Source organism: Ambystoma mexicanum, chromosome 2p, assembly GCF_040938575.1.
Source record: "Ambystoma mexicanum isolate Mex_15411 chromosome 2p, UKY_AmexF1_1, whole genome shotgun sequence".
In the NCBI taxonomy this organism is placed as follows: domain Eukaryota; kingdom Metazoa; phylum Chordata; class Amphibia; order Caudata; family Ambystomatidae; genus Ambystoma; species Ambystoma mexicanum.
This window is the reverse complement of record NC_090923.1, coordinates 1,119,695,629-1,119,716,592: the sequence shown is the minus strand read 5'-3', so window position 1 is coordinate 1,119,716,592 and position 20,964 is coordinate 1,119,695,629. Positions and strand designations below refer to the sequence as shown.

The following is a 20,964-nucleotide window of genomic DNA, read 5'->3' as shown; positions in this document are numbered from 1 at the left end:
CCCTATATCCTTCACCGTATATCCTAGCGGCCATGGGGGTATTAAAGAATTTTACTTCACGCTCTGCCTGGGCCCTGAAAGCATCTACAGCTTATTTCATCTGTGCAAGTGTGGGTGCAGGGTGGTCGCTGGGCAGTGCATGCTCTAGTCCACGCAGTCTATCCTCGCATTGCCTTAAGGACACTAAATTCTGCTGACATAGCGATCCCTCGAATGTACACTTAAAGGCTTCCTAAAGTGTGCTGGATTAGGGCACTGAGCCTACATTCTTTAAAAAAAAACAATTCTATGTGGTCATCAATGGTGGATGCAAATGCGACATCCTGCAAGACTAGTGGTTTAAAGCGCCAGTTGCTGCGGGGCCTGGAGAGCACAAACAGGGTCAGGGAGATGGTAACTGGGGAAGGGTCTGGGTAGGTGTGAGGGAGCATGGTGGCATCCTTGGCACCTCCAAGTAATGAGTTAGAAATTATCCACATATCAATGCGGGAGAGGGAGTCGTAGACAGTGAAATAAAAAGTGTAGGAGCAGTCGTTAGTGTGCAGCGCCCGCCAAGCATCTCCAAGTTCTAGTGCGTGCATGCCTTGGGGCTCATTGGATCTATCCAATTCCAGATCAAGGATAGTATTAAACCCCCCCCCCCCCCACAGAATGGGGTCCGGCTGATACCGGCCCAGCTCATGCAGGATGTCTAGGTAAAACTGAGGGTCATCCACATTGGGACCGTACACATTCAACAACAGTACCTCCCTGCCCGCAAGCAGCTCATACACCAAAATATATCTACCTAAAGGGTCCGCTCTAGAATGATTGCACTGAAATGGGAGAGATCTATGCACTAATATCATAACCCCATCTAGATTGTGATGAGTAGGATATATAGAAGTGGTTCCTACCCCAGTTTTTAGCAAATCCCTCTCAGACTGCTGAGAGGGCACAAGTCTCTTGTAAATACAGGATTTAAACCCTATACCTCTCGACATAGAGGTGTATTTTCCGCCATTTAATTGGGTTACCTAGGCACCGGACTTTCCAGCTAAGGCAAGTTATGTCCCTATCAGAATGCAAGGTGATTAACATTTCCCACTGTCACGATACTCCTATCCGACCATTCCCCCACCAACAACCAACCTGTCCCCCTCCTCTCTCTCATTCATAAGTATTGTGCATGTCAAGTACAGATTTAACAACCCCAACAATCCCCTCCCACCCTCACCCGCCCCACCCCCTTAGAAAGCAGGTAGGTAAAATCCCATAGATATCCCCCAAACGCAACATGCATGTGGGAAGCGGATGCTCGGACCCACCCGGCCAGCTCCGACTTGGACATAGATAGGGATGAATGTTCACATGCTTCTCACAAAACTGGCGCCAAGAGGGGTAGCACATTTGTTATCGGCTGAAACCAAGCAATAGAAAAAGAGTATACTCGCAACATCCACAGTGACGCCAATACGGTGACAGGAGTGTGTAACAATTTGTCGAGTCGATCAGCCATTGAGGCGTGCAAGTGTGAAAAAGAGGCAGGCACATCTATAGGCACAATCTCGGGTTGTGTTCACGGTGGTGAGGGCCTCATCGACGAACTTCATAGCCTAGTTGGGCAGTGTAAAGTAGTAAGTTTAGCTGTTCCACTCCATATGCAGTTTTGCTAGATATAGCATTGCATATTTCAGATTGCCATCACAGAGTCGCTTCTTGACCACTAGGAAGGATTTCCTCTCCTGCTGAACAGCCACCGAGAAGTCGGGGTAAATATGTATCCTCTTCGAGCCCAACATCAGGTCCCCTTGTTCACGAGCCACACGGAGTGCATACAGGTCACAGAAGTTGTGAATGCGGGTGACAATGGGCCACGGCGGTGCACCGGTCTGGGCTTAGGTGCCAGGGATCTATGGGCACGCTCTATTGCGAATTGCAGTGAGAATGGTGGATTCCGCACAAGTGGGAGTACGGTGGACTCCATACACTGTACCAGAGAGGTTTCCGTGTTACTCTCGCGAACACCGAAGATGCGGATATTGTTGCAGAGAGTGCACAACTCTAGGTCATCGTTCTTCTTCGCCACCTGTAGTACCATCCTGGTGAGAGTGACAAGCTTATTACTCATGGTGGAAACCTCATCCTCCACGGTGCCCACTCATGTCTCGGCCTCCGCCAGCCCCTGGTCAGTCTTGTTGATGCATGCTTTATTAGAATCAATGGTGCTGGTCATGTCGTCGAGCTTGCTGTGCACCTTGGCAAACCCCTAATGCAAGCATGCTATCATGCGCTGAGTTTCAGTGGGTTCCGTTGAAAATGCTGCTACCTACATATCAGTAGATGGCTCGCTAGATGTCGAAGGTTTTGGGATAGCTTTGGTGTATTGCTTTATGGAGCGTTTGTTCTTGGAGATCCCCTAAATCGTATTGCGCCGGGTCTAGAGTGACAGCCAGTGGACTGGTTGGTGATTTTCACAGGCCGGTTATGTGTCCACTTGTGCCGCGGGCCCCGTTTGTGGGTTCCCGTGCCGCCTCCCACCAGTGATGTTGGGGAGGGGATTGTAAAGACCAGAGGGGGGGGAGGGGGTCTGCACTTCCGCTCTCTATATGGTAGAGGGGAGGCACAGAGACCCCTGCCAAGATTCTCTATTACGGTAGCCATGGACGAGCAATCAAGGCCTAGCTTCTCGGGAGGTGATGCGAGCTGGTTCTTAAGTACAGTGTAGTCCCCGAGCACCCACAAAGGAATGTCCACACACTGTATCGGTTAAAACACAGTCTATATGTAATTAATATTCAAGGTCATATACACAATCACGATAACTCACTTTGTACTCCGAAAATCAACAATGGTAAATAGGTACAGTTCTAAAGTGGTACCACTAACGTTATTCGATCTTATTAAAGTGCATACGGTCAGAATGACAGACAGATCAAAATAAAGAGGAAACCAGCAGTAGAGAGAGGAAAGAAAGCAGGATGGTTGAGCAATAGGCAGAATACTGGTAACTAACATTAAACACAGCCCTCCCCCCACCTGGGCAACCTGTAGATGAAAGATACAAGCCCAGTCCATATATTGTTCACCCCTAGACTTCCCAATAGTTCTGCAACCCCAAAGTACCTTGGTGTTGTAGCGTTCTGCGTCGGGGAAATCGACAACCCTTCTTGAGTGTCCTCCCTTTTAGGCAGGAGTCGCGGGTCGACGAACGTCCAACGGGGAACAGGTCGAGTTACGATGGTGAAGTGGCAGCGTCGTTCCTAGCGGTGCTCGTTGACAGAGAAGAGTAAACGTCCTGCAAGGAAGAGACATGCGGGGCACCTCGTTGTTGATAGTTCTGGACCGCAAAGAGTTGAAGAACTGTGGCCCAGCAAGGGTGTCGAGTCATCAGCGTCTGTGGTCTTTGGGTGGCGGGAAACCCACCGGTGGATGCTCCTCAGCGCGTCAACGGTCAGGCCTTCTCCAGCAGGATACAATGGCAACGATGCCGACGAGAGCATCCTTGGATAAATGAAGTTTCTTAGGCAACGGCAGCACAGCGGCTCTGGTCGGCGACGGCGGTCAGCGACAGTGGTAGACCACAGTCCATGCGCTTCTCTTTGGAGTTCTGTAGCAGTCCCCGTATCGGGTCGGCAGCCTGTCGAAGGTCTGTCTACCAGGGAGCTTAGGCAAAGATGAGCTGTGCATGATGGTCCCTCGTAGCTCGGGAAGAGGGCGCCTTACCAGGTCCTCTCTGGGTCAGTTCTTGCAGCACAGCAGCTTTCAGATTGCGAAGGAGAGCGACAGCAATTCTTCTCGTCCAGCAGGACTCAAGGTTAAGCTTCACTCCAGTTACTCGTCGTAGTGGACTTCAGCTTCTGAACACGATTCCTAGCAGTGAGAGGTCCCCAGATATACTGTTGATCTCCCATTCATTCCGCTGGGTCGCACACAAGCATCCAATCACGACTACGAGCATTCATGCAGGCAGTCACCCAATCAGGTCCACAAGGTATTCAGGCCATTCACTCCTCTCCAGACACTCGCAACAAGTTATGTGTATTGGGACAAGTACCGAGCCATTCAACACCCCAAGCTGCATTCATACTGGTTTCGGGCAGGGCTGTCTCAACCATTGTGTCAAACACCAGATACTAGACAGTCACAACATAGAATATATATTCGTCACACACTCTATTCACCCAGGTCCCGCCCACAGGCATACCCACAACACACGGTCGTTGAGAAGGCTCCAGCCAGTCTGGTCGGCACTTCCCAACACTACCATATACGGAACTTCCACCCAACAGCCAGTCAGGGGGAAGGGACAGAGGCAGGGCTTCCCGGGACTTCGGGAAGATCAGGGTAACAGGTGATGGAAGGCAAGAGGCCATGGGGGCCATTTTGTCTCTATCAGGAATCTACCGATTCCAATGACAGGGCCTGGGCATCCCAAAATGGAGGACGCTCAGGGCACCAGTCATTTCAGCACAGAGCTGCCACCAGCCTGTACCCTGCTCTGTGGGTCACACACAGGTGCCCAAAAACATACACTAGGGGCACAGGGTTGTACCCCTGCCCCTGGGTGCCATAAGGGTATCCCAGGGGTCTGTTCACCAAACCAAAAGAGAGAGAGCTGCACCGCCAGGAGTCCCACATGAACTCCTGATTGGAAAACACGACAGAACACACAATAAAAAGCAGTAAAGGACAAGGATACCGAGGCCCTGTCCCTACGATGCATTTCCAGCATCATAGTGATGCCGCCCGGGGGAGAGGGGTGCTTCCGTCACACCCTTGGAGTCGCGCAAACCAGATCAGGTCTACACCCCCGACCTGGGTCCCAACAGCGGAGTGGGCCACCGTACCAACGACAGTGAGGTGTCAGACAAGACCCCAGAGCATGGGCCGGGCTGCGTGGTGTATGTCAGCAGATCAGCGAAAGCCAAAAAAGTCCATAGGGCAGTATTAAAGGAACTCCCAGTGTGTCAAGTGGAGATCTGCGTACGCTGCTCGCCGGCATGCATTGACCAGTACTTTTAAAAGGGAGTCCGCCCGGTGCGGTAGATGTAGGGTTGTAGAGGCGTAGGTTAATTCAGGCTGCAAGGTGAATGGAGTTCCATGGCTCAAGTGTCAATGATGCAGTGAATTGCCATGATATAGCTGCTGGATTGTCAGGGCCCAAGCTGGTCGGGGGTGCACTGGGGCGGTACTGTAGGTACCCCCAAGCAGTTTCAAACGGGTATCTGGTGGCTTCTATTCGGTTTTGTACGGAGTGAGCACAGCACCGCAGGCCTGGGGCTGAGCCTCACGGCACCTCGGGGCGGGAGGGGTCCAAGCCCAAAAGCAAGGACGGGGTTAAGGATCCAGTCGCTGGAGATGGCCCTCGGCGGCTGAGTGGACCAGCACGGCACAGCCCACCTGATGCCGGCTGCACTTGCCTCCGTCTGTTCACAGGGCTCAGCCGCGAGTCAGGAAGCATCTGATGTTGTAGGGACCCACTGGGTCCGCCTGCCCAAATTGAGTCTGGCGTTGAGGGTCCGGATCAGTGTGTGGGGGGGGGGGGGTGCCAACGCTCATCAGCTTGCCTACAGTAGCGCCGGCAGGGCAGAACGCAGAGGCCCCTGTCCGTGGGTCTGTGGAGGCGTACCTCTGTGCTCAAGGGGACCGCCACAATAGGTGGCTCGGGGAATCACGTAACACCCGCCAGGCCGTACTCTGGCAGAATCTGACAGTTTGTGTACTGCAGGAGGGGGGGGACGGATTGGCAGGGTCCAGTTGATGTAGACAGGCCCCTCCAGCTGTAATAATGTATCTGCCGGTCTTCAATGCCTGCCAAGGCACACCGGCTGTGTACCACGCGCCGTCTCTCACATGCGCTGGGCTGTCAGTCGGCCGTTCTCCGCACACCAGGTTCGGATTGAGACAAGGGATGGAGCGGCACAGTTTGCCTGCCAAAATATAAAAACTTTGAAGCAGGAAAGTTTCCATCCGGGTTGGCCACAGGCTCAGGAGCTCTAACCAAGAGCAGCCACCTTGGTTGTGCTGCAATTGCGCCCCCTCCCCAAAGGAACCAGATTTAACCAAAGAAGCAGGTAACGGATAAGAGGGAGATGGAGTAGGGTGTGTACGAGAGATCAAAGAAATAACCTTGCCCTCAGAAATCTGGACAAAGGAAGAAAGAGAAGCAGAAGGAGTGGGGGAATCCACAATTGCATAATCCAGGGGTGGAGTGCGCAATTTCTCAAGGAAAGTAGAATCTTCTTAATTTTTGACAAAAAGAATTCTGCAAAGTCATCAACAGATAGATTTGAAATAGTGGATCGATCTGAAGCGGGAGGAGCAAGAATTTGAGTGATGGTAGAAAAACACAGTGGGAAATTCTATGTCAAGACCGGAGGCTCACATTATAAATAATAAAAGAAAGAGAAGCATAAACAGAAAGTGTAGCAGCAAGTGCTTATGCACCTTACTGAGAGCAAAGGTATGCGAAACAATCAAAAGGTGCATTAAACACAAACATCAGAAAATTAGTCGCCAAGTGTCATAAGAACCAAAAGAACTCCATTTCCCAGGATACTCTAAACATTTCCGCAAAGGTCACGAACATGTGACATGAGTCCACAATCTATCTGTCCATATACAAACAGTCCTGAACATGATGCAACTTGCTCTTTCTTTGCTGATCACAGCAAGAGATAAGTACACGTCCTTTTTGTCTCATGATTATTGTAACCTTAATTGTTTTCTTTTATCTAACTGAATATATGGTTATTAAATATTGAGTCATTATATTGCTCACATTTACTGTTTAGCTACATCTTTCGTATAGCCATTGACTATCATTCCAGTATTCGATTTAGTCGAATGCGTAGTGCGCGTTACTTTTGTTTACAAATGTACGGTCTCCGACGTCAGCTTTTTTGCTAGGCGTTGGAGACCTTTGTGATCACAAAGGAGCCCTCGCACTCGCAAGCGGTACTGTTACGAGTTTGTTTATTTTTTATTTTATTTTCCCTCATGTCCCTTGTAGAGGAGGTACTAAGCACTCCAACTGCCCATTTTGAAGTACCAGAAACATTCACGCCGAAATATGTGACGTATGATGAGCAAATAAACCAGCAGAGCGCCGCAGTGGGGCTCTGTCAGTACCATATCCGACTGACAGCACCTATTGAAGTACCAGCACCTAAGAAAACCTGGACAGTGAGGGATTATTGTCAAAATGCAATAGCTGAAGAAGCCAAGAAGATACTAAAAGAAGACGAATGGCGACAGACAAGAACCCGACTGACTCACATATAGAAGATATGATGACCTGTGAATGATGGCGGCAAAACACCATGGATAAGTGACATCCTGACTCTAAAGTGAAATAATTGATGTCAAATATCAGAAACATATGCGCTGAGCGTGATGAAGATATTTAGCCAGTTTAAACGTGTACAAATGCACAGTAACCGCAAGAATCTCAGAATATCGTGAGGCTTGCTTATGCTTAATATTAAGCGCCACCTATATATATCTACCTCAAAAGGAGCACTTTATACAAGTATACTTCCACTATGCACAAGAGCAGAATCAACCAAAGGTTATTAAAAAGGTATCAAGCGGAGAACTTCGCAGCAAGCAAATCAAGAATTGAAGACAGAAAGAAACTCAGACAAAGGCAAATCATGCCAAGAAGCCAAGGTCGTATCGGCTGGAATAGACCCACAGTGGATACAATTAATGAGGAGAAGAACAGAGTATCCTATTCTGAAAGTTCAAGATAAGCCACAGATGGCTGGTAGAATTAAATCAAACATATGAAATTGCATGGAGACTAAGACGATTTCATGGTGTCGAAATCACGTGACCAAGCAAGCAGAAGGGAGGAAACTTTCACACCTACACATGGACTCATGCCATGCCCAGAGGCCTTAACTTTCACAGACCAAGAAGCAGACTTGAGGCCAAAATACAAAGAAATAATTCACACATGACCACTGAAGTGATGATTGATTGTTGCAATAATTGAAGGGAGGCTGGGGGTGCAGACGAACTCCCTGCATCTGGCCGGCCATTCTGCACGCTGCTAAGCAAGTGGAAAAGTATGAGTGGGGTTGATGCCAACCCAATCATGGTGGACCAAGTAATCTAGGGTCCTATAGTTAGTAGAACCAATGGGACGCTGTACTTTTAGTGACGTCTACAGTAGCCATTTTGAAGGAAGGCTTAGATGCCCCACCTGTCATTGTTTATCCAATCCCTTCACTTCTTTACCATATACAGATGTAGTACCTACATTAAAGTTACCTTCCTAGAACCAATCAAGTTGTATGCCAAGTTTTGAGATACTACATGTAAGTGATGACGAGTTTTTAGTATAAATGATGTGTTTTTTCTGAAATTAAGTGGAGTTGAAGCAAGAAGGAAGATCGAGCGATTGCTGATATTCATAAACTTGCCATTTTTTGTACTTGTCATTAAACGGACTTCCTTTGCCAAACTATTGAGTGGTCATTATTGATTTGATACAAGAGTATTAATCTACATCCCCATCCATCTTGAGGGTGCTGCTACTCATCTTAAAGTGGTGTTTGGGAAACCCCCAGTCCTATGGGCCGGCTGGGTTCCCTACTGCACACCGTATTCTGACGTTCGTGCTCGCCTCCGCGGCTCATATTACCGCTTTCTAAGGCTCGGGGAGGCCGCACCAAGCTCAGTGGCCGTGGCTTCCTCGGGCGACCACCAGAGGGACTCCCCTTCGTCTGCAGCTGGCGCTCATGCTCCCACTTCTGTTGCCTTTCATAACGGATTTTACAAGCGCTAGCTGAAGCCTACGAAGTCCTTCCACAACATTTACATACCTTTGGCATAAAAAAAAGGAAGACATTGAGGACAATTTCCACTGAAGGAGGATTAGTAATCACAGGAGGAGGAAAAGGATCAGTGCTCTGCACACCTTCCCCTTTTTTCTGGACAGACTTAAGTGGGCTGGAGAGAAGGCAGTCTGTTGACCACAGGATATATTAAAAAAATAAATGATAGAAAGGTCAATCGATATTTACTATTATGGCAGCGCAGTACTTCCCTCAGGCAGACCAGGATCGGTCTGAGGATGAGGAAGCATATCAAATTGATGAGGTGGAAATGGCAGACAGCCTCAAAAAGGTGCTGGGATCGTCCGTCGAGACCAGCATCAAGAGGGCTGTGTCTGAGATGCTCCTACCTATCCAACAGCACCTAGAAAGCATGGAGAAGCAACTGCAAGAGACCTCCCCGCCAGGGAGAAAAAAGTCCCATAAGAGGAAGCACCTATCAAGTGGGGGATGTATTCCGGCTCGTAAGAGCAAAGACTATGACCCCATCCACCCCGAGCCAGCCAGAACCTGCCACCGCTGCCGTCTCAGACGCCTTCTCCAGGTTGAAAAAGGACTTTATTAACAGGAAGTTAATCCCTTCCCTCGATGAACCCTCTCACCCTGAGGAAGGCAACAGGGGTACTAGACCTTCAAGCCCAGAGGGATATCGACAGGGCACCAACGACGAAGCTAGAGGGGTCTATGACATCGATCAATCCCCTTCATCCTCCGAGGACACTGCAAACATAGGGTCGCAACCCTTAACCTCTGGGATTGTGGCAGTCCCCATCACCAAGAAGGCAGCCGGGGTACAATCCTCTTCCAGGGGAATGTTTACGCCAGAAAATCTTGCACACCCCAGATCTATCGACTAGGAACCATCACCCGGAACAACGGATTATATCAAGAACAGGCTGCGCAGACCTCTGGATAAAGCAGTCAGAGCTAGACAGAGCGAATGTCACTGCCTCGAAATTCCGGGTAAAGTGGCTCTCACGCCGGAGTTAGACTCCAAGATGATCACCTTTCTGGGAAAACACGTCAAGGATCTAAGGAAGGGCATAGACCGCGCCTGGAAATCCTGCCAGGACAGGGTCCTGAATGTCACTGGTCCCCTAGCGAAGATCATGGACCTGGCCGAAGCGGCCATTGATTCGGTGACCCCATTGATCCAGTGATCCTTTCAGGTTGGGCTCGAAGAGCACTCTGTTTACTGGGTAATGCCAGTTGTGCCATCTCGGCTGAGCGCCGTAAGGGCATCTTATTCAAAAGAAATGCTAAGCTAGGGGAGTTAGCGGATACAGAGTTAGGAGCAGCAGCCCAAGATCTGTTTTTTGGAGACCCGTTTATGAAGGATATGTCAAAGTTTGTCGGCACCTTCACAGCTGTGGATAAGGCTCAGGCCTCCATCAAGAGAGTTTTTGCTACTAAAATTTTCTCCAGGGCCGGATGAGGTAGAGGTGGCTCCTCTGGCCGTTTCTCATTTGATCGAAGACCTCAACAGAGAGGGACCGCTCGAACACTTTCTTCTCCTCAAGAGGGCAGGGAAGAGGTTGCGGCTCGAAAAGAGGAGCGAGATACCCAGCCCAGCAACAAACCACAGGTCAGTGTACCCATAGCAGCGCCTGTGTCACAGACGCCCATAGGAGGGAGATTAGCTCTCTTTGCGCAAGCTTGGGATTCCCCCGCCAGGAGAGGCCTGAGTCAGGGATGCAGCGTGCGGCCTGCGCGTAGAGTTTTTTGCTCAGCCCTATCAGGAGGGCCGCCCAGCTCCGTTAATAATGGCAACAGCAGACGACAAAGCACTAGACAGCGAAATACACAGCTTGTACCAGAAAAAGGCGATTCGCCCCACCTCCAGCCAGGGCAGCTTTTTCAGCCCTATATTTTTGGTTCGGAGGAAGCAGAAAGTACGCCCAGTAATAAATCTAAGGGCTCTCAACAACATCATCTACCGTTATTTCAAGATGGAAGGTATCCACATGCTCAAGGACATCTTGAGACCGAACGACTGGCTTGGGCACCTGGATCTGAAGGACGCTTACCTCGCAGTCCCCATACACCAGGCCCATGTAGGCTATCTCAGGTAGGAAAACCCAAGACTGGGAGTGCACGAGTTTACCTTTAGGGCTCTCCTCAGCACCTTGGGCCTTTACCAAACTCCTAAGGCCCGTAGTAGCTTGTTTGAGAGAACTGTGTGTCAGACTGATCGTCTACCTCGACGACATCTTCATGGCGCCCTCTCAAACCCTGGTAGAGCAACAAGCCAGGCTGGCCATTGACCTGTTACACAGTCTCCGTTTCCTTATAAATTGGGAAAAGTCGATCCCCAGTCCATCCCAGAACCTAGAATTTCTCAGGTTTGTGGTGGATACTCAGAATTCGCAGCTCCGTCTCCCCGTGGCCAAGATACACTTGACTTGACAGGAGATTTGCAGGCTCTTGCAGAGGGACCTCATATCTCTCAGCGAATTATCAAGAGTAATAGGCCTCCCATCTTCTTCCATTCGAGCTATTTTTCCCGGTCCCCTTCACTACCGAGAATTGCAGAGGCTCAAAGGTCAGCACCTGAGACGGAGCCTCTCATACTCTCAGAGTCTGACACTCTCGCCCTCCGTGAGAACAGAACTCAACTGGTGGCTCACTCACATGGAAGCCTGGAACGGCAGAGCCATCTTCGGCTCCACCCCAGATATTGTCATCGAATCAGACGCCAGTCGCTCCAGTTGGGGAGCGAGATGCAGTTCTGTCGCCAAGGGAGGGACCTGGTCTCCTCAGGAGCTGGAGATGCATATAAATTGCCTGGAGCTCTTCGCGGGTTCTTTGGCAGTGCGATCCTTTGCCAGAGGTAGAGCGATTTGTTGTATCTTGCTGAAAATGGACAACATTTCCGCAGTAAGGTACATCAATCATCTGGGTGGCACCAAATCGAGGCCTCTAGAGGAGTTAGCCAAACATTTTTGGCATTTTTGCTTGGAGCATCGGATGTCAATCACAACAGAGTATCTCCCTGATCTCACAAACATGGTAGCAGACTGGTACTCCCACCATTACACAGATTACAGCGACTGGATGCTCAGAGACGTCTTTCTCCGCCTCCAATGAGTTTGGGGTCCTATGTCCATAGATCCCGACTTAACACCCAGCTGCCAGTGTTTTACAGCTGGAGGCTGGATCCAGCAGCAGCTGCAACAGACGCATTTCTGCAGCACTGGACCCAGGGAATCCATTATGCCTTTCCATAGTTTACCATGATAGCAAGGACCCTGGAGAAGGCCTGTCATACGGATCTGGTCCTCGTAGCCCGGTCTGGACCACTCAGACCTGGTATCCAGTTCTTCTGGAACTTTCTTCATATTTTCCAATCCTTCCAGATCTCCTACTCGATCCGTCAGGGCAGTGTCACCCCCTTCTCCTCAGCGGATCACTGATGTTAGCAGCCTGGAGGATTTCAGGTCAAGATGGAGAATTCCCGACATGTCACGCATAATGAGGAATTATCCCGTACTGCCCTGTCCAGCAAACTTACCACGCTGCTCTGCCTGGTCTCTTGCAGGAGAGTCTTGGACGTCAGAGCTCTCGACCTAGTGGGCAGGACCTTTTCTCCTGATGGCATAGTGTTCCATATACACAGGACAACGAAATGCAACTCAAGGGTGATTTCTTACCACACCTCTAGGGTCCAGCCCAAGCTTTGCTTAGTTAGATGCTTGAAGATTTACGAAGAAGTGACAGCCCCGCTTAGGACCTCTCCTAATGGGCAATTATTGATAGCTCTGTGTAAACCGCAAAAAGCAGTTTCCACTCCAACTTTAGCACGCTGGGTGCGTTGGACTCTGACTCAAGCAGGAATAGATACCCTGCACGTCGGGGCCCACTCCATCAGAGGAGCCATGGCTTCCAAAGCCTTTCAGGTCGGTGTCCGCCTAGTAGACATCACGAGGATGGCGGACTGGGCAGGTGAATCAATATTTAAGCAATTCTAACAAACCAGTAGAACAGCCGGCATCCATTGTGGTAAGTAAGCTTTAAACAAGTATAACGTAAGCCTCCGGTCTTGACATAGAATAAAGATTTTCCATAATAACTTACTAGTAAGTCTTAATTCTATTAAAGACACGGAGGCGAGCATTATCCCGCCCAGCGAGAGAAATAGCAGCGCAAAACACGCTTGAGGGAGGTCATTGATCGCATTTCTTGGGGGTATTATTGACATTGGCTAACTAGGTGTATTTCAGAATAACACTCTAATTTCTCTCCCACCCCCGTAAGGGGGACCTAGGGTTGCCATATGCATGATCCAACTATAGTTATTTGTCTCTTCCCTGATAGTGACTACAGACAGGTCCTCCTGATCGCCGCATCGGCTCCGTTTTTCTCTTCTTCCACAAGACGGCTTCAGGCACAGTCTCAGTATACCGGTTTTCTGGAACAGCCAAGTTTGCAGCCTCGAAAGAGGAAGTTACATCATGTAAAGACTGTTTGTATGGACAGATACATGCCTATTGGTGGACTCATGTCACATGTTGGTGACCTTTGCTGAACTGTGAGTATCCAGGGAAATGGAGTTCTTATGACAGAACTCATTTTCTGATGTTTGTGTGTTTGTTAATGCACCTTTTGATTGTTTCGCATACCTTTGCTCTCAGTAAGGTGCATAAACACTTGCTGCTGAGATTTGTGTTTATAAATAATAAAAGAAAGAGAAGCATAATGCCGGCCTCTGTGTCTTTAATAGAATTAAGACTTTCTGGTAAGTTGGAAAATCTTTATTATCCTGGGATTCAATGAGAGATTGAAAATAAATAAATAGAGTTAGCTTGATGTAGAGCAGAACAAAAGGATTAAAGCAAGCAAGAATAGATCTGATAATCAGAAGTAGAGCAATACTTCACCCAACGACATTCTGCCTCACAAAGTTGGATCCCGAGGCCTTTTGAAGTAGAGTGGACCCAAGGACGAGACGGTATACCTCTAGGGGTGAATCAATGAAGAGAAGCAAATATATTTCAGTCTAAGAGATTCCTCTTTTAAAGAAAATTACTAACTGCATTTACTGTGGGATTTGATGGTTACCAATATGAGGTTTTGCACTAGTGTACTTGTCTGCTTTTTGTTACTTAGGGAGATTAATAATTTATGTTAATCTTGATAAACCGGCTGGGTGTCAGTTTGTGGAGCCATTAACCTTTTAACATAGCATTAAACATGGATGGTCATGTTGGTAAACAAAGCACAGTGACTGTCCATAGAGCTGAAAGGCCTGGGTAACTATGAAGTCTGTCTGCTGAATAGGGAACAAGTGAATAGGGAACAAGTGATCGCAAATTGATCCAGTTCTATCCCCCCCATCAAGATATCCTTGATGCGCATGGCATGGTCTGGTGACCCCCTCAGCAACAGTTTGTAACCAGAGGCCTGCATGCGTTAAAAGCCAGGAACCACATCATTAAAAGGCTTCATTCGGAAATCACAAGTCAGGGCAGTCGTAGATACCAATATATGACATTACTCGAACCCAGCAAGGCAGACTGCACACAGTCCAGCAGGGAAGGCTGCCCACATTCCAGTAGGGACATAGAACACTGCGCGATTGTACCTTCACCTTGTGCCACTTACCTTGTGCAAGAGCTCCAGTGCCAAGATGATCTCGCCTATGTATATCCGCACCTCGTCTTCGGTGAAATGGTCTCTCTGGAACAAGTGCGTGAACATCTCCCCGCCACTGACATAATCTACAGGAGAAGATGGTTGAGTGGGGAAGAGGTGTCAACAGCAGTCTTGCCAACAATGAACCACAAATCACGGCAATACTACTGCTGTACCATTTTTGTTTTTCCTCAACCCCTTTCGGGGTCCCTCAATAATATACTCTGCCTACTCTCCCCAGAACTTCAATTTGCTCTGATGGATAGTTCTCCAGAACTACATTTATACCCTCTGACACAGATTTCCAGAGCCCCATTTTTTGCTTGGTCAGTACAGCTTCGAAGACCCACCACTATTTGTCCTACCTCCACTCATTCTAGAGCCCAATCTACTAATGTGGTCTCCTCACACTTTCCTGAAACACACACTTTCCCCTCCTCGCTAGAATCCCTCCCTTCTCTCACCCCACTCACGCTACTCCCAGCACCCCCTGCAGTCACACTGCTGCTTGCTCTCCCTAGTCCTGTCTTCATCCTGGCAGCCCTCTGTCCATAACCCCCTAATCTTCCCTCTTCCACAGACATTACTCCTGTGCCCATCCTTACTTTTTCCACTTTCTACACAACCACCTCTAGTCAATAGATCCCATACTCAAGGAAACAATCCCTTTTTTCTGACCATCTGCCTCACCAAGGATCAGGTGCAGCTTGGAGTCGGTCTGGAAGGCGTAGTGCAGAGTAACCAGAAACGGTGAGGTACGTATGTGCTCCAGCACAGCACGCTCAGTTCTCGTGTGCTCTGTGGTCTTGGCCTTCTGCACGATTGCTGCCTTCTTAAGCACTTTCATTGCATACAGTTTGCCTTGGTCATGGCCGCTTGTCTTCCTCACCAGGAACACCTTCCCATAGGCTTCAGAGGAGAGGGCAAAAGGCACGATCAGACGACAAACGCTGCAACAAAACTCCACTGTTTGCTCAACAAACCTGCATGGGCTAAGTATTACCGGCAAGTAACAAACAGGAAGGCACAGCAGTGGTACAAGCTGCGCTTTATGAGAATTTAACAGAACAGAATATTGCGGACCAGATTTGGAAAACAATTTCCAACACATTTTGGGTTGGGTTACATTACGCCTTTATTCTTAAAAACGGTACATTGCTTTATGTTTTGGGAAATCCATGCAGGAAAGTATCTAAAACAATCAATTAAAAGAATGCTGTATTTTAGTCTGAAATAATCTGATTACAGACAAACATGTGTCTCATAAATTGCACTCGCCACTAGCCATTTGCGAGTAATTACTGACCCCTAGTGAGTGCGAAATAATGTGCTAGGTGGTTGTGGAGACCTGAGGGCAGGGCGGGGCGGGGTTATGCCCGTCTAGTAGCCTGCACCTTAACATGTTTTACACACGTCCGACGCCTTGTAGGCAAGCACCCACCTAAACCGGCTACGTTTGAGCAAAAGGTAACATCCTGCCAGAAATGAGGACCAAGCAGGACCTACTGCCACTGACCTCCAGTGCCCAAGATCTTCAGCAGCTCAAAGTTCTCCATGCCCACCTTCTCCTCATGCCCAGTCAGGTTCTCTGCAGAGATAAAAGAGACACAGAACCTTTGTGAGGGACAAAGCGCTTCCACCTAGCACAGCATCACCTTTCTCATTTTACAGCACTACCAATCAGCTCATCACAGTGCACATTTAATCACTGGTCTCAGGTCAAAGCTTTGTGTCTACAGTCTCAAGTTACAGCACTGCGGTGCCAGACCCCTACAACAGCACATGACCAGTCCCAGATCATGACATCTTCTCATATTACAGTAATGCATGCCCAGAATTACAGTTGTCCTGATATCATATGTGAAACATCCAGATGCATCAACCTACTTCGCTTACGAGTGCTCTGCTTCGCCATGTGGTAGAATGGTTGAGTATTTATGGCAAACACTTTGGGAGGAACAGGATGGTTTCACAGATAATCAAAGACGAGAAGAGAAGTTCCACACAATGGGCCCGATTCGTGGAACGCTTTCCTATGGGATTTTGCCATTATAAAACCCTTCCATGAATCAGGCCCAATAGGTTTATCAAAAAATATTCTTTATTTAGAAATGTGCAAATTACAAAATAGAGGTAAGTAACTTTTCAAGAATAAGCGTCTTTCCGAGACTCTGTCCTAGAAGGGTCACAGAAGTGCTTGAAAGTCCCTTTTAGTCTGTCCAAAAGATACTTTCAATGACACACAGACCTCGAGAGCAAAATCCGCTCCCCCCACATCTGGGAGTCACAGAAAGAGTGAATACGAAGGCTACGCTGTGACTGGTGGAGAAGGATCCAGGGATGGCCTTATGTCGTCCTAAGGGTGAAGATGCCGGGTCAGCAGACATATGCCTCCATATCCCCCTAAAATCCCCCTGGCTCTGGCCAGAGGCACAGAATGTGGGGACTTCAAAGATGAAGTTCAGTCAGCAGAGATGTGTCACAGCAGGGCCGACTGACTTTGCACAACAGTGTCCACAATCAGCATTGGCATCAGTCAGGGTTCAGCGCCCGGGATACAGGGTATCCAGCAAAAGCCAATAGGGACATACGAAATGACCCAAGATTCAAAACAATGTCAGTGGACCCCAAATATAAGAAGATGGTATGGATCAGTCAGACTGGTTTGGAGATTGCAGAATAGCGTGTCGAATAAGCATCGGCACAAGTCGCGGTTACCTGCTCGCAAAGGATCTGCAGCAGAAGACCCCAGGACCGTAGAAATGGAACCAAGAGCCCATCTTATGTTATCGTGTGTTTGTATAGTGCCTCCTGCCATTTGTTATGACGTCGAAAGGTGAAGTAGGAGAGCCCAAAAATGATCTCCTGTAGAAGGGACGCATAGCAGCAGCATAGTATACACTGCAGTATTGTGACCACAGTCGGATCAGCCCAGGTAGCAGGAGCAGACAAAGGCTGAATGGCAAGCCACTTGAGATACCCACCCCAAAGTAAAGGAACCAACGTCCTGCTTATTAAATCCAGGCAACTTAGAGCTGTTTAGCAGCAGCATCAGTTGGAGAAAAACATTGCTTCCGAGACATGTATTGGAATGTATACCTTACCACGTGGGCACTTTACTGCATATGCCGCAAACTCAGGAATTCAGGTAATAATATTCTTCAACTTAATCTGTATTACACTTTCAAGGTGGTTTATATAAGTTACCTTTATGATGCTGTTACAAGCTTTAGCACGGAGACTAATGGGAGAGCTGAGGCGAGAGGTGACAGCCAGATACACCGCTTGAAACAAGTGTAAAATAACCTGTAGGTGGTGCCTATGATCTTATCAACCGGATTGGCAGGCGAGGTTCAACTAGATGCTAATGTTAGCAGTCAGTACCTTCTACTCGAATCTCTGGTGCACCGACTGAAAATTGTGAATATACATTGTCCGGTCAAATAAAGCAGTTTGGGACTCAGGCAGGGTCAGGGCTACAATAACAAGGCAAGAGGACACCCGAGAAGGCCACAGTCAGATGAACACCATGGTTTACCTACACACATCAAATCTGCTGCATTGCAAAGAAGTGTGACGTTGTGATCAAATGAAACTTTACATGGGGCACAATGAAACCTTTCACAACCCTTCCCCAACTGAAATACAAGGAACTGAGTAATCAGAAAGTATACCCTCCAACCCATTAAGATGCATGGAACAGAGAAAATTGGACACGCATCTTCTGACCAACTGAACTGTGCGGAAATGAGATCACAGCAACATTGCGTCCAACTTATTACGCATTATGGAATGGGGGTGGAACAGGAAATGATCCTTCTGGCTAACTAAGCTATGTCAATATTCGGTCTTTATGCAGGAGTAAAACTCACACAGGGTAGTAGAGGGAGAATGCAAAGGGAGATGACGCAAGAAACTAGGGAGCATAATGCAGAAGGGAGGAAGAAAAAGATACCTGCTAGAGTGAATGAGCCAAAACTGTCACAGCGAGGAGACAGAACAGGGACATCGTGGGAGATGCAGAAAATAGTGCATCATTGTTCAAGGACAGACATGTTCACCGGTCCCAGAAATGTGTTGTCCTAGCCCTTCAAATCACCAGAGATGCCTCCCTCCACATTCTGGTGGCAGTGAGGGGCCTTCTTCAGGCCGAGCTCAGATTCGTGCATCTGACTCATCTGATCTTAGAGCCAAGGCATCTACTGGTCCTGCAGCAGACTGCACCCAACTGAGTATGGCACATGGCCATCAAAGTGCCAGGTATGGGCCAGGGTTACATGAAAATCCAGAACTGGCTAGTCCGGGCAGCAGATTTTGTTTAAAAATAAAAACTCTGCCCCCTTCAATGTCATTGATGAAGATGACCAATTAATCATGGCGAAAAAAGAACAAAAAACAAAATCAGACAGCTGCTTGAGTAGCTCTAAATCTGGAGGATTTAGGTACTCCCTGAATTCTCAGCGCCACCCATCAGGCAGGCAGGCAAATTCCAGATGTTAGGCAGGGCAACAATGGAGCAAGCCCTCGACCTGGTATGCATTTTAGTATCGCTCGTCATAGGATTTATGGGGCCCTGTGCAGCAAAAGACGAGCTGGATCCCCTGATTTGCATAATAATTGCCACCACTGGAATTGTATCCATCTTTAATGCTTAAGGGCATCAAGTGGAATCGCGACAAGGAATATCCGGAAAGTGGGTTTAACGCTTTACGGGTTAATGGTGCATTTGAACATTGAATGCTGGTACAGTGGCTGCATTTGCTTTATGTGGCCACTGAGCTGCAAGGCATGCAAGGTCAGTATTCCAAGTGTTTGTGAGCAGGCAGGCCAGGGTCAACAGTCAGAGGCGCGCTGGGTAAGGCTCAAGTCTTGCAATAGGGAAGGCGGGAGGGTTTACAGATTTGCTTCCAAACTACAAAGAGGCAAGATACCGATGGAGGCCCATGGGAGAGCACATTCCATGATCGGCTCTCTATTTGGAGGAAGCCAGAATGAATGCCAGAGGTTTCCGAGCTGAGGGGTCGCTGCATGGCTTATTTTTTAAAAGGCTTATGTATTAAAAGGTTCAGATAAGTATTTGGCATCAAAGTTCCATCCTGCTTTCAAGGTGCAACAAAGGACTTCAAAGCCCATTAGTAGTTGTATCGGGAGCAAATGTAACAATTCTACGGCATCGGGGAGGTGTTTTTTGTTTAAACACTTATTTAACGAATCAGCCATAGTCAATGCAATACAGCTTGAAATCAAAGTTACAAGTAAAGTACATCAGCGGAATAAGACGACACATAATATATACATACATGTAAGTACCAGTACGAATTGAGCATAAAACTAGGAGGCAATGAATTGGTCTGGCGTTAGTGAACATAGCGGCTCTGTCTCAAGGAGCCAACCAATGGATAACTAGCACAGGGGGGCCTCCCCTCGAGGGAAGGGTGGGGCTCACAAAAGGTTCAAATGTACCGTGAGAGTGAGTGCGAGTGTGTCTAAATCGTCCTGTCACCTAGACATGTACGGCAGTTTAACAAAGGGGTCTGCAGGTTCTAGGAGCTTATATAGGCTGGACGCCCTGGACATGTTTAGGCCCTCTTGCCAGGTGAGTTCAAGGTCATGAAGTGTCTAGTGCCCCGGGATTTCACCCTCACTGACCAGTGTCCAAGCTGTAAATAATGGAATCCATACGTCTCGGCCAAGTGAAATTTGGCTTTGGCATCGGTGAACGTCAGGGACGACCCACTAACATCTCAGTGGGCTAAAGGTTTTCGAGCGCCCCCCCCCCTTCCCTCCAAGCAGCAAACTACACCCCTCCTAAACATCCCTAGCTGTGACTCTGGGTTTTTCAGGACCAGGGAGAGCATACCTAGGCTTGGCGGGGTACCGCATCTCTTTGTGGCTTTGTTACAAAACTATATGGTGTTGTACTTGGCAGTTCAGAGCGAGGGCATGTCTCTCGGGACTCTGCGAGTAGTGAATAAGCAGGGCACACCCTTGATCCGTTTCCATTTAATAGGGGAACCAGACTGTCCCCAAACCAGTGTGTGTGCAATTTGCGTGTCTAGGTTGTACCTATATATGTCCATAGGAGAACTTTCTTAGGAATTCTAGCCTTTTTCCCTTCCCATATGAAAGTGAATAATTTTTTTTTTTGCAGACCCTGCAGGAGGGATTCTCAATGGTAAGGACAGACTAGTATAGCAGCTCACAGATCAGATTAATCTTTATTGCCGTACTTCGCCCGATACACAAGATTTCCTGATATCCCCACCTGACCATATTGTCCACTCGCTGCTTAATTAGTGGGACAAAGATAAGTTGGCACAGGTCCCCCAGCTTGACTGGAATGCGGCTTAGGTAATCGATGGCCTCCCCAGTCCACTCAATTGGGGAAACGGCGGTCAATTTTTGGGTGATTTCCAGGTGCAGCGAGACGCTGAGCCCCTTCGATTTGGCATAGTTAATAGTGGCTCTGATACTAGCTTACAATTCTGGAACTCATCTAACAAGGCTT

The 20,964-nt window shown here is 48.3% G+C and overlaps 1 protein-coding gene across 2 annotated transcripts in view; it reads right to left on the bottom strand.

Annotated features, from left to right (window-relative positions):
• Positions 1-20,964, bottom strand: part of RPS6KA4 (ribosomal protein S6 kinase A4) — a 407,770-nt gene that overhangs the window by 304,317 nt on the left and 82,489 nt on the right. For both annotated transcript variants that reach the window (XM_069645153.1, XM_069645152.1), the window contains exons 2-4: positions 15,973-16,044; positions 15,147-15,365; positions 14,427-14,542 (exon numbers count right to left, since the gene is read on the bottom strand). In XM_069645153.1, the coding sequence (XP_069501254.1) occupies positions 14,427-14,542; positions 15,147-15,365; positions 15,973-16,044 (407 nt within the window). The remainder of the gene's footprint in view (positions 1-14,426; positions 14,543-15,146; positions 15,366-15,972; positions 16,045-20,964) is intronic.